The 14,135-nt window shown below is 42.5% G+C and overlaps 1 protein-coding gene across 1 annotated transcript in view; it reads left to right on the plus strand.

Moving 5' to 3' along the window:
- Nucleotides 1-14,135, plus strand: part of TNKS (tankyrase) — a 108,186-nt gene that overhangs the window by 75,086 nt on the left and 18,965 nt on the right. Inside the window, exons 12-16 of the mRNA XM_081319394.1 lie at nucleotides 536-707; nucleotides 8,040-8,119; nucleotides 9,412-9,557; nucleotides 10,911-11,076; nucleotides 13,840-14,059. Coding sequence (XP_081175520.1) covers nucleotides 536-707; nucleotides 8,040-8,119; nucleotides 9,412-9,557; nucleotides 10,911-11,076; nucleotides 13,840-14,059 — 784 coding nt within the window. The remainder of the gene's footprint in view (nucleotides 1-535; nucleotides 708-8,039; nucleotides 8,120-9,411; nucleotides 9,558-10,910; nucleotides 11,077-13,839; nucleotides 14,060-14,135) is intronic.

Here is a 14,135-nt window from a genome sequence, read left to right on the forward strand (position 1 = left end):
ATAAATCTCGTCCTGTCTTGGGGAGTGGGGGGAAATCTCTACTCAAGATTTGGAACTTCTGTTTTATAAGACACATATCTAGCAATCTGAAAAATCGGTTCTTGAGGTTTTCTCAGTAGGGTTAAACTTTTCTCAGATTGACATCCAAAATGGGGGAGGGGGGCATTTTTCTTCCCGAACACATGTGGTAACCACATACTGTGGTTGCTTTTTTGTTTAACTATAAACAATTTCTAGTAGCATGATTATTCCATTACTAACTATTCCAATATATCACTTATTGTGCATGAAAGAAAGTAGTAGCAGCAGTCCCATCGTTTACAAGAAGACAATCATTCCAACCTTAAGTTAGTTACCACAGCTTGAGGGCAACTAAATGAGTGTCCTGTGTAATCTCACTTAACCTGATTTCTGTCTATCACACATAGGTTGTGAAGTGAAATAGAAATAATAAGCTTGCAATGGAAAATTTTATATGAATACTCCAAATTAATACATATGTATAAATGTATATTATAATTCATTTTCCTCTTAGATGAATGCACTTGACACCCTTGGACAGACTCCTTTGCACAGAGCTGCTTTGGCAGGTCACTTGCAGACATGTCGCCTCCTGTTGAATTACGGTTCCGACCCCTCCATCATCTCCTTACAAGGTTTCACAGCAGCACAAATGGGCAATGAAGCAGTGCAGCAGATACTGAACGGTAGGTATTTTTGTTAGTTGACAACAGAAGGATAATTCTGATTTTCAGAAGAAAGTCTGGTTCTAATTTTAGATTTTTGAAATTCATTTTAATTATTTTGCTCTGCAGTTCTGCAAAATTAGCAATTTAAAAGTGCAAAAAATAACTTTAAAATAAAAAATATGAGTCAATTGGTGGGCCTTAATTTCTCTTTTCATAAATCTGCTTATGCCCCTCAAGGTTTATCAAACAAAAAAATAACATTAAAAATCTGGAGAGAAAATGTGCACGACTGTTTTCTACTGCCTGCTATTTTCTGCTACATAAACTAAGTGGGACTTAATTTGTCTTTTTCATAAATTTGTTCATGTCCCTCATCTTTTATTATTAAATAACAAAATAACAATAAACATCTGGACAGAAAATGTGTGCGTCTGTTTCCTACAGCTTGCCATTTCCGGCTATTGTCCTTTTTAAATGCATGGTTCTGATTATATGATAGAGGGATAGAAGAAAATAGACAAAATAAACTGTTCTAGTCTTAGGATTATTATAGAATTTGAGCTGAGAATTTTTTGTAGACTGCATGTTAAGCAAGTAGTGATGCATTTAATCAGTTTGATGAAATTGACTTAAGATATACCTGAGACAAAATGTTTTTTAGTTTGAATTAGAGGCCTTGTTCATTACATTTGGATGGTCCTATTGTAGTTTTTACTGCACTGTTTTATCTATCCTAAGAAAAAGGAAACAGACCACCTGTACTACATTCATCAACAAAATGTATACTCACTCAACTTTATCCAAAAGTGCCCGACCATTCTGCCCACTACGGCACAAGCTATGAAAAAGATAAAACTGCTAGATATAAAAAAAGACATCTCAGAAACAATCAGCAGTCCATTACAACCACACGACATCAGTATAGCACAGAAACCAACCAGCCAAAGCCCTCCAAAACATCTTAATTAACCCTAAAGAACTGGTAGCCCTAAAAGGGAAAAAAGGGAGTCATCTGCAACATACTATGTAGGACCTCTGGGAGGAAGACTAGCAGAATGCATCCATGAACACCAACTAGCAGTCAGAAGACACTATGAAAAGTCCTTAATCTCACAACACATGGCCAGATTCAACCATAAACTGGGAAATCACGAACGTACTAGACCAAATTAAATCTAAAAATGCTAGGGAATTCCTGGATGCTTGACATTCAGACAAATTGGTCATCAAAAGGCATAGAGAGGTAAACCACATTTACAGACCATTCAAAAGGGGCAATAAAAAGCTAAGAAGGAAACAAAAAAAGGACCAGAAACCATCCTCTCCAGCAACCAAGACCCCGATAAACAGGGATTAACACTAGACAAACAAGGAGGAAACAATGCCTAATTAAGGAACCACCATGGAGAAAATCATATCTCCACCAACACTGGCCAACAAAACTACTTTATGTAAACAAGGAGCAAAACCCACACTCAACTAGCCCTGAAGGTGTTACCTAGTCAAATATTGAAAGATCCTCAGCATCACAATTCAACCCTAGGCTATGTATATTCCCTTCTGTTGGAACTAGTAAAAAGAATTCAAAGTAAAAGTGATTCAGTTTAATTGGGGTGAAACAAACGAAGGAATTTGATGGCTTGTTGTCTCCAGGGAGAGTGCAGAGTTATTGTTTCTACTATTTGTATATTGGGTTTTTATTTTTTGGAAGCCTCCTAGAGTTACTGAAAGTCAATGAGCAGCCATATAAATTCTCTAAATCAAATAAAACACCAGCTTTCTTCCAGGTCCAATTCAGGGTGCTCATTTTAACCTTTAAAATCCTTCATGACATGGGACTGGGCTATCTGAGGGACGGCCTCTCCCTGGTTCTATCAGCCCGCCTCATTAGATCTGACAGAGAGGCAGGCTGGAGGTGTCATCTACTATGAACCTGCATTTGGTGCATCCCAGAAAATGTGCTTTCTGTGATGTGGCATTTGCCTTATGGAACATTCTTTCTCCTGAAATTAGATTAGCTCCATCCCTTTTGACATACCAGAAGGCCTTCAGCACTTGGTTATGTTACCAACCTGTGGGTCCTGAGTTACTACAGACATGCTTAGGTGTTGACCTGGTTATTCTTATCCTGTCTTCGCCTAGGATTTATGAACCTATGTTTTTTATAATATTTACTTTTTAAGATTATTGGTATATTTTTTATATTTGCTTTTATATGCGGTTTTAGCCATTTGTTATACATCAGCTAGAGTCGACTTGGGTGAAATGGGTGACTGTATAAATTAGAGAAATAAAATGGCAGAAGGAGTATTTTAGAGTTTTGAAAGTATAATTGTGCTATCAACAAGTGCTAAAACTTTGGTGTCCAAGGAAAAAAAATCACAAAGTCATAATTGCTGTGAGAATGTTCAAAATTGGTAAGGTTGTAAATATAAATATTAATTATAACTGGAGAAATATTAAAATATGAATGAGCTTGTCTGATCAAGAGGCTGTGGGATATTGGGGAGCCGCGTGTTGCTGGAATGACTATGAATCGCGGCTTGGAGCGGCGGGGGTGTGAAAATGCTGGAGTGGTGGAGACGTCGTTTAGCTGGTTTCCGAGATGGCTGACGGTGAAGGGAGTGGGCCTCTCTGATATGGTGACCTGGCCTGGTGGTGGAACGCGGACGCTGTTGCCTCGGACATTTGTGAGGCAAAACTTAATCTCTGCGCCGCCAGAAAATCATTGGACCATGTTGTGGTTTCCCTTCTTGACTGACTATCATCCAGTCTTTTTTGCAACATGGAAGTGACTTATGTAACCAGAATCTCTCCTACCATTTTGTGACCATGCCGGCTTATTAATCTTGATGTATTTCATAGATTCTTTGCTCTAACTCCCTCCCCTTCTCCCCCCTCCCCTATAATAGAAGGCCCGGGTTGTAACCACTGTGGGAGAGTGGTTAAGTTTTTTACATCTGCTGCCTCCCAGAGGTGAGAGCTCTGGGGGGTATTGCTCCCCCGGTTTGTATGTACCAGGTTGCCCCCCGGCTTTGACCGCCGTGAGAGGGCGGGATTCGATCTGTCCCGGGATTTCCCAGCTCCAGTGGCAGTGGAGCTGGGCTGGCTCTCTGGTCATTTGCCTTCGATTTATTTATTTTGAGATCCTCCCATGTTGATCTGGTCTGCCTTGCTGTTTTTTGTCGGACTTGTTAAGATCATGCGTCTGACTTATTCGAGCACGACCTTATACGCTCTCAGGGGGGCCCCCCCATCCTGGGAGCGACCCGCCTTACTTTTTACACCTCCTCTTGATGAAGGGCCCGAGTGTTGGGACCCTGAGAGATGGCTGGGCATGGGTAGGGGCCTCCGATATAAGCCAAATAGGAGGCCCCTGGTTAGTTTTTTGGTTAAATTTTTTAGGAGGTTAGGGAGGGGGGTGGGAACTTCTTTTGGTTGTTCGGATATGGGGGGCAGTCCAGCAACCACTGTTCAGGCCAGGGCCGGGATTGATCGCGGAGGGGAGGAGCGGGGGTCGGTCGCCCCCGGGGCTCCAGGGCAAGTCGTGGGAATGCCTATTCCCACGACGTTAGGGAATGGCAGCAGGTGCAGGAACAGAGGGCCGTATCGACCTCAGGGAAGGCCTCTCCGCTACTTGCAAGCGGTGAGGCGTTCTGACCCTCTTGTTCTACCCCGAGGTCCCGGGAGTGAGGATGTGCAGCCTCCTGAGCTCCGGCTGGTGTACCTGAATGCCAGGTCTGTCGTTAATAAAGCTCCTCTCGTCCGTGACTTGGTCGAGGGTGAGCAGGCGGACCTGGCTTGCATCACGGAGACTTGGTTGGGCCCAGAGGGTGGGGTCCCTTTGGTTGACCTCTGCCCACCAGGTTTCCGGGTGCTACACCGGCCTCGGGCTCAGGGTAGGGGTGGGGGAGTGGCTGTTGTTATGAGGGAGACCTTAGCTCCGCGGGAGGCCACCGTTCCGCAGATAGTCGGGTGTGAGTCTCTCTTCTTGAGATGCGGCCCTGGTGCGCAGTTGGGCTTGCTGCTGGTGTACCTTTCGCCTAGTCACGCAGCAGCAGCCCTGCCTGAGCTTCTCGATGTCCTCTCTGGGTTGGTGGTTGAGTTCCCGAAACTTATAGTTTTGGGGGACTTCAATCTACCATCTCTGGGAGGATCATCTGAGTTGGCTCGGGAGTTCATGGCTTCCATGACGGCCATGGACCTGACGCAAGTAATTTCAGGACCGACTCATGAGGGAGGCCACACCCTTGACCTAGTTTTCTTATCTGGTCGGTGGTTAGATGATCTTGGTGGGGGCTCCCCAATTATTATGCCCCTGTCATGGACCGATCATCATCTCCTGCGGCTGGTCTTCCGTTTTGCCACCCCCCGCCGTGGGTGTGTGGAACCAGTTAGATGGTACCGCCCCAGACGCTTAATGGATTCCGCGAGATTCCAGGCAGCGCTGGGGTCCCCACCTGCCTCCCCCACTCACAGCTCGGCAGATGCCTTAGTGGAAGCTTGGGAAAGGGCAGCCACTGAGGCTCTTGACCGAGTTGTACCCTTGCGGCCCCTGACCCGATGCAGATCCCGTCGAGCTCCATGGTTCTCCGCGGAGCTCCGGGAGATGAAGCGCCGGAGACGGGGCCTAGAGAGCGGTTGGAGGTCCAGCCGATCCGAATCCGACCGATTGCGACTAAGAACCCATATTAGGTCTTATCTCGCTGCGATAAGGGTGGCGAGGTCTAATCACTTCGCTACCCTTATCGCGTCCGCAGATAATCGCCCGGCCGCTCTGTTTAGGGTGACTCGCTCCCTCCTTAATCAGGAGGTGAGGGAGGAACCCTTGCAGGGTCGTGCCGAGGAGTTTAACAATTATCTGTCGGACAAAATCACTCGGATTCGGACCGGTCTGGACTCCGACTGGGCAGAGTCTGGCGATCAGGACGCGGGTGGTCTTGTCGATATCACTTGGGAGGAGTTTGATTCTGTGACTCCGGAGGAAGTGGACAGGATTATGGGGAGACTGAGCCCAACCACATGTTTATTGGACCCGTGCCCTTCCTGGCTGGTTTATGCAGCCCGGGAGAGGACACGCAGCTGGTTCCAGGCAGTTATATCAGCTTCTTTGAGTGAGGGTAGCTTCCCTGCCGTCTTGAAAGAGGCGGTGGTGAGGCCTCTCCTCAAGAAGCCTGCCTTGGACCCAGCTGTATTGAACAACTTTCGTCCGGTCTCCAACCTTCGCTTTCTTGCGAAGGTTGTTGAGAGTGTGGTGGCGCATCAGCTCCCTTTGGTCCTGGATGAAGCGGATTATCTAGACCTGTACCAATCGGGTTTCAGGCCTGGGCACAGCACGGAGACGGCATTGGTCGCGCTGGTGAATGATCTTTGTAGGGCTCGGGACAGGGGTCATTCCTCTGTTCTAGTCCTATTAGACCTCTCAGCGGCTTTCGATACCATCGACCATGGTATCCTGCTGCGGCGTCTCAGGGGATTGGGAGTGGGAGGCACGGTTTTACAGTGGTTCTCCTCCTATCTCCAGGGACGCTCGCAGTCGGTGTTGACAGGAGGGCAGAGGTCGACGGAGTTCCTCAGGGGTCGGTCCTCTCGCCTCTCCTGTTCAACATCTATATGAAACCGCTGGGTGAGATCATTCGTGGCTTTGGAGTTGGGTATCATCAGTACGCTGATGATACCCAGCTTTTTCTTTCTACCCCAAACCACCCCAGTGATGCCCTCAACGTGATGTCCCGTTGCCTGGAGGCGGTTCGGGTCTGGATGGGGAGGAACAGACTTCAACTCAACCCCGACAAGACCGAGTGGCTTTGCATACCTTCATCCCGGGTCTATTCGGATATTCCATCTCTTTCTATGGGGGGGTGAATTATTACCCCCCGTAGATAGGGCTCGCAACTTGGGAGTCCTCCTAGATTCGCGGCTTACCTTGGAAGATCACATGGTGGCCGTGACTAGGGGGGCTTTCGCCCAGGTTCGCCTGGTGCGCCAGTTGCGGCCCTATCTAAGCCGGGATGATTTATGCACGGTCACTCACGCGCTCGTGACCTCTCGTCTAGACTACTGCAACGCTCTCTACATGGGGCTTCCCTTGAGGACCACCCGGAGGCTCCAACTGGTACAGAATGCAGCCGCGAGAGTTGTGTTGGGAGTCTCCCGATACTCCCACGTGACACCTCTGCTCCGTGAGCTGCATTGGTTGCCAGTTGTCTTCCGGGTGAGATTCAAGGTGCTAGTAATGGTGTTCAAAGCCCTCCATGGCATGGGGCCGGAGTACCTCAGGGAACATCTGCTGCCGGCATCAAGCTCCCTGCGCCCTGTGCGTTCCCACAGAGAGGGCCTCCTCAGGGTGCCACCGGTCAGAGAATGCCGTCTGGTGGCCCCCAGGGGGAGATCCTTCTCTGTGGGCGCCCCGGAGCTATGGAACCAGTTACCGGTTGAGCTCCGGACGGCGCCCGATCTGCGCTCCTTTCGCCGCGATCTGAAAACATACTTGTTCGAGCAAGCCGGCCTGGCCTGAGGGGGGATTGGTGGGGTTTTTTATCATTCTTATTGGGGTTTTTACTATGTATCAATTGTATTTTAATCGGGCATGCATTTAATTATCTTTTAATTTTTGTAAATTTCTGTGTTTTATTCTTGCCCTGTACACCGCCCTGAGTCCTTCGGGAGAAGGGCGGTATAGAAATGATAATAAATTAAATTAAATTAAATTAAAATTAAATTATTACTATGTGTATGTGAAGAATGTGTTTGTGCCTGACAGAAGAATGTGATTCTTGTTTCACTATAGAGAGGAAAAAGTGTGAATGCAAAAACTACAAGAGATTAGTTTATGTTTGTCTAGGAAGTATTTGGTAGAATGCTGATTACAAGAGTGCAAGAGGTGCTAATGAATAAAAATTGGGAAGTGCAATGTGTAAATCTCCAATTTACACATTTTCCTACAGGTGTAGTATAATGAATTATATTGTTGTAAACTAGATGTAATTACATTTCCTTCTTTTTTTCAAATGTCATGCCCTTCATCTCTTAAGTTGCTGTTGTCCATCTGAAAAGGAATGACATAGTTGGTACATAAATATATGCACATAGAGTTAAGTGCTTTAAATATTAGTAAATTAGCACTATTAAGTCTTTTAATGATACTTACTTTGATCTACAATATTGGGATGCTAAGTCCATGAATTTATGCAAGGGTTGAGATTTGAATTGAGAATGTTCATATTTGTAACTCAGTTATAATCACAATGCTAGAAAGAATATGCTGTTATTCTGAGCGTTAATAATAGTGTCTAACCTAAATATATCCTATAAAACTACAATGCTTACTGTTTTTTTATCTTTAAATAGAAAATACTCCAATACATACCTCTGATGTAGATTATAGACTGTTGGAAGCATCTAAAGCTGGAGATTTAGAAACTGTAAAGGTATGTTGGAATTTAAGGTTTATAAGAAATTTAAGATAAATATAGCCATTTTTAATATAATGAGGAAAAAAGTATTTTGCAATGATAGTCTGCAGTGGACATTGGACTTACATTCTTCTGTCCTACAATTTTTAGGTTGTTAGATTGGTTTATTTGGGTTTTTTTAATAATGTTAATTTGTATTGCATTCCTACCTAGTACCCTGATTAGTCTTAATTGTGCTTAACTGTAAGTTTAAGTTAGTTTTTTTTTAAGCAGAAATAATTAAGCACAGTGCTTCATTTTTGGATAAAATGATAAACCATAATTAATGAAGAGGAAAATCAAGCTTAGGAGAGAATAATATTTTGTACTAAAACAGATTTTTGACATTAAATATATATGTAATAGTTAATATTATGAAAAATAATATTGGGTTTGAAACTTTCCTAACTGACAAATATCCTGCTCTTGAATAAATGCTATTTAATTGAAGCTGAAATAGAACCATGAAAAATTTATTTTTAGCAAATTAAATTTAGCAGTAGTTCTTTTTAATGTAATAAAATATAGAATTGCATTACACATTATTCTTTTAATAAGATCCATAGCTATATTGAAAGAGGTTTCTGTAATAGTACCCCATATATTTATGAGGTATTCTACTTCCATATTTGGACACTTTTCTGACCATATTAGTCTTATTTCACCATTTAGGACAATTCTACATCTCCCTGCTGCTCTCAGATACCATACAAGGTTGCCAGATTCTGTGCAGCAGCACTTAAAATATGCCAGAAGATGAAATGTGCCACAAATCAATTTTATTACAGAGTGTTTTGTATTCAATATATTATATTATTTGTTTAACTACATTTTATATTTGTTTGGATAGATTTAGTTTGCCATGTTTTTTATGTCCATATATTGTTTTTAACAATCCTGTTAGGTCATTAGTGGAACTACAGATTTTAAGTAAGTTTCCTATAAGACTGCGAATGATTAATTTTTCTTAGTAAAAATAAAAGATGACACATTGATTGATTCCCACTTCTTTGCACTACTTTGTGTCAAATTCAAAAATGCTATGTTAGCTTCACATTATTGGATTTTTTTTATTTCTGGAAAATATCCTGTAACGGAATCTTAATTATTTTATTGTAAGATAACTTGTTCCCAGAGACTTAAGTTATTTTTTATATTGCCCAGAGATATTTATTATTCTTACTATAATGTCTTGAGGTGTGGAAGACTATTTGAAATGTCTGTGGTGAGTTCTACTATGGATGTTTTCCTTTCTCATTTTTACATAGCAACTATGCAGTTCGCAGAATGTGAATTGTAGAGATTTGGAGGGACGTCATTCAACCCCATTGCACTTTGCTGCAGGTTATAATCGAGTTTCAGTAGTTGAATACTTGCTTCATCATGGAGCAGATGTACACGCAAAGGATAAAGGGTAATTGTGACCATGCAATATTACTGTTTTATGTATGGGCAGAATGAACTCTCTCTCATCTTTGAAAACTTCCTTGGTCCACCTTATCTTGTAAAATACATTATTTCTTCCCTTGGTATACTAGTTCCAGCAATATCTGCTCATTAAAACCTTGGCCATATTCAAGCAGAGGATCAGGACATCTAATCTGACTGAGCCAGTATCCATGAGAGCCGTTTCTTGCCTAGTTAAGGCACCAGACTAGAAACCAGGAGACTGTGAATTCTAGTCTCACCTTAGGCATGAAAGTCAAGCTGGTGATTTTGGACCAATCGCTCTCTCTCAGCCCAGCTCCATAAGGTGGTGGTTGTGGGGAAAACAGGATGAGGAAGAAGTATTAGGTGTCTTCATCACCTTGAATTATTTATAAAATTAATAAAGGAGGGATAAAAAATAAATAAAAAAATTACCATCTGTGCTGTAGTGCAATTTCCCCTTCATCTCTGACTATCCCTAGATACTTTTAAAACATTTTATAAGACATATATGTCAGATATACTGGCCTTCCTAACAAAAATCATAGTAATGTATGTTCTTAATTGTTTCAGGCCTGTCTTACATTAGCGTTCTTATTTATCTTGTCTGTCATCCATTCCTCTGTCCAACCATCCTCCAGTAGTTGTTGTATTTTTATAATTTGTCCAGATCCATAAACAAAGTTTACAAAACAAACACTGATGTAGTGATTAAAATGCTAGCATAGAAGCCAGAAGGCTGAGTCCTAGTTTTGCCTTAGGCAATAAAGCCAGAGGGGCTGATCTTGGGCTGGTCAATCTTTTTTAGCCCAACCCAGACCCAAGGTGGTTGTTGTGGGGGAAAATAGGAGGTGGAAGGACTGTTAGATATGTTCACCATCATGAGTTATTATTTTTAAAAAATAATAAAGGCAGAATATAAATAAATAAATGGATCTCTTTTGTTTCTACGTTTGCTTCCTTGTCCTTTAGGTGCAGTTTAAAGATTTCTTCATCTATTGTGTTTCTTTTCTAAGCCAAAAAAGAAAAACAGTAAATTCACATCTGTTTAATCTTGCTCAGTATTAATGTGTGCAGAAACTGAGATTGCTGTGCCTCCATCTTGGTCATTTCGGCATTACCTTTGCAATGATATCATTAGATTATTGCCACATTTTTCACGCTTTTGAAAGTTGATTTTTTTTCCCTCTGTAAAGTGAATTTCTGGATGCAGACATTTTATAACCTCAGTTAAAATAACTTGACTAAAATAGAAAAGCAAGATGGCAATTATTTTGAAGGATAACTGTATTTTTTTGCTTTTAAATCTTAATAAATACTCTTTTTTTAATTTTATCAGTGGATTAGTACCTCTACATAACGCTTGTTCATATGGACACTATGAAGTTGCAGAGTTATTAGTGCGACATGGAGCTTCTGTCAACGTTGCTGATTTATGGAAGTTTACACCACTACATGAAGCAGCAGCAAAGGGAAAATATGAAATCTGCAAGCTTCTCCTCAAAGTATGTACTTTAAATTGTTTTTTTTAAAGAGTCTTTGTTACTTCAGGCTATGACACATAATATGCAATAATTCTGTGTAATTTTCTTCTGAATAGAATTCTTCTTAGGATAATAATAAACATTTGTTTATTGGTTTTAGATTGCAGTATAGCTACAAATTAAAGTATCTCTGCAAAGGAATAGTTTGCATATGCGCTGAGCTGTACAGTCGATCATGTGGCCATGCTGGTTTGTAATCTCCTGCAAAACTGTTAGTAGCAATTAGGTTATAATGCTGCCAGTAAATTTGTCAAATTGGAGAGACAGAGAAGCGAAGTCTGCCATTGCCACTGCTTATACAGAACCCAAACATAAAAGTTAAATGTTATACCTGGTTGCCATAATATGAGTTACCAGAACATGATGTCATGACATCAGGAATACACAGACGTAGCTTCGTTTTATACTTTCATCCCCTGGCTCTAAAGGAATATGTGTGTGTGTGTGTGTGTGTGTGTGTGTGTGTATACACACACATACATATACATACATATATACACACACACACACACACACACACATATATATATATATGGATCTTTGGTTATTCGGGTTTTTCCCCGCGTAGAACTAAAGGTGTAGGGGCGACGTTTCGACGGAATCCCATCCGTCATCATCAGGCTGGAGGCTTCTGCTTCCTTCTTCTTCCCAAATAACACTGCCTTGTATGCAATCAGCCCAGGTTCGAATCTCAGAAGGGTATAGCTGACTGAGGACGACTAAGGAGTCAGAAATGCATCTCAGTTTCCCTTTAATTCTTTGTTAGTAATTTACACATATATACATATACATACATACATACATACATACATACATACATACATACATATATATATATATATATATACATACATACATACATACATACATACATACATACATACATATATATATATATATATATATATATATATATATATATATATACAATATATCCATGAAACATTTATTTGGAAATCCTTGGACATTCTTACTCAAAAGCATTTCTCAGAGGAGAAATACCAGTTACCGCATTTCCCCGAAAGACCCGGTCTCATATATTTGCCTCCAAAAGAGGCACTAGGACTTAATTTCGGAGAATGTCTTACCGTAGGACCACCACAACCAGGCCTCCCACCCTACTCCCCGACACCTGTCGTACCGCTGCTTGACTTCTTCTGCCGTCATTTGCCGCCACTTGCGGCCAGACCCCATGTCGCGCATTGCACTGTTGCTGCTTCTCCCAGCAGGATGCCGCATGGTACTTTCCGCTGTTTCTGCTGCTGGCGGTAGGATGCTGTGTGGCTCTTTGGGCCATTTCCACTATGGAAACGGCCTGAAGCGCCATGTGGCCTCCTGCCGCGAGCAACAGAAGCGGCGCAAAGCGCTCAAGTAACAGAAGCAGCCCAAAGTGCTTAAGCAACAGAAGTGGCCCGAAGCACTGCGCAAGCAGCAGAAGCAGCCTGAGACGCCATGCAGCATCCTGCCTTGAGGAATGGCAACAGCGCAATGGGCCACATGGCGGCTGGCCACAATTGGCGGCAAGCAGCCACAGAAGAAGTAGCAGTGCGACAGGTGTGGGAGGCCTGGCTGTGGTGGTCCTACCGGTAAGGTAAATGGGTGTGATGCCCGTGGGGCAGCTTCACATCTCTACCCCTGCCCTAGCTTGATTTTTAGGGGTGCGCCTCACCCCAAAACTATGGCTTAGGACTTATATTAGGCCCACCCCCAAAAATCAAGCTAGGGCTTACTATCGAGCTGGGTCTAACTTTTGGGGAAACACGGTCGGTCAACAACCAACTGCCACCTAGCAGCAATTCTTAGAAATGCGCAGGTCCTAAGAGAGGCTTTAAAAAGAATTGCCTGCACGGTGATGCTGAGGCTGGAGAGTTGATGGCTAGAGACCTCTCCTCCTTAGGCTTTATATCTTAAGTCGTGCAACCTGTTTTGGAGTAGCGACTACATAATTCCTGTGGCCACCAATGGCTATCAAAGCCATAGCCTCTGACTGGGATCCAAGTAAAAAATCATTTCTTAGCCTGAAACACCCCTCTGCAGCACACACCTGTGTTTATGCCTAGCTTTTCAGAGAAGTGCTGAGTAGTTTAGAGTAATTTGAGCATGCATAAATTAGAGTCAGCGTGTAGTTTCTGCACGAATTGGACCAACGCTCTTCTGCCCTGTAGAAATTACAGGTAGTCCTCCACTTACGACAGTTGAAACCAGAATTTCCACTGCTAAGCAAGGTGGTTGTTAAGTGAGTCATGCACAGTTTTATTATCTTTTTACCATGGTTGTTAAGCTGTGGGGATGCTGTGATGGTTTTAAGTGTGAGAAATGGTTGTAAGTCACTTTTTTCAGTGTCACTGTAATTTTGAACGGTCACTAAATGAATGGTTGTAAGTTGAGGACTAACTGTAATTGCCTGCAGAGACAATCATTGCAGGGCACATTTTCAAAGAAATACTCAGCATACTTTTGTCCTTTGGAGAATGAATCAGAAGGGTGTGAAACGAAATCTGCTCAAAGTTAGATATTAGTTATAGCATGGTATTTGTTTATACCTTCTTTTAAATTTGGAAAACCTTGTTCTTAAAGCAGGTGTCTTGTTTGTTTATACTATTTTCAAAGCACCTTGATAGTCCTCCTGTATATCGTGCTAAAACATAAATAGCATGGTGCTATGTTTGGTGGCATGGAGGATAAAGTTTTCAGCTGCAAAACAGTAAGAAATGTTGTTTGCAGCACGGAGCAGATCCAACCAAAAAGAACAGAGATGGCAACACTCCTCTAGACCTGGTGAAAGAGGGAGATACTGATATCCAGGACCTGCTGCGAGGTGACGCTGCGCTGCTGGATGCTGCTAAAAAGGGCTGCCTGGCACGAGTTCAGAAATTATGCTCTCCAGAAAACATCAATTGCCGTGACACCCAGGGACGAAACTCCACTCCATTACATCTTGCTGGTAAGTGAGGGATTAGATTAAGTTATTCATAGGAAATCCTCGTTGGAACAGATTTAAGAAGTTTTTTAAAAGTGTG

This window comes from Vipera berus (assembly GCF_964194415.1).
Source record: "Vipera berus genome assembly, chromosome: 2".
NCBI classification, from domain to species: domain Eukaryota; kingdom Metazoa; phylum Chordata; class Lepidosauria; order Squamata; family Viperidae; genus Vipera; species Vipera berus.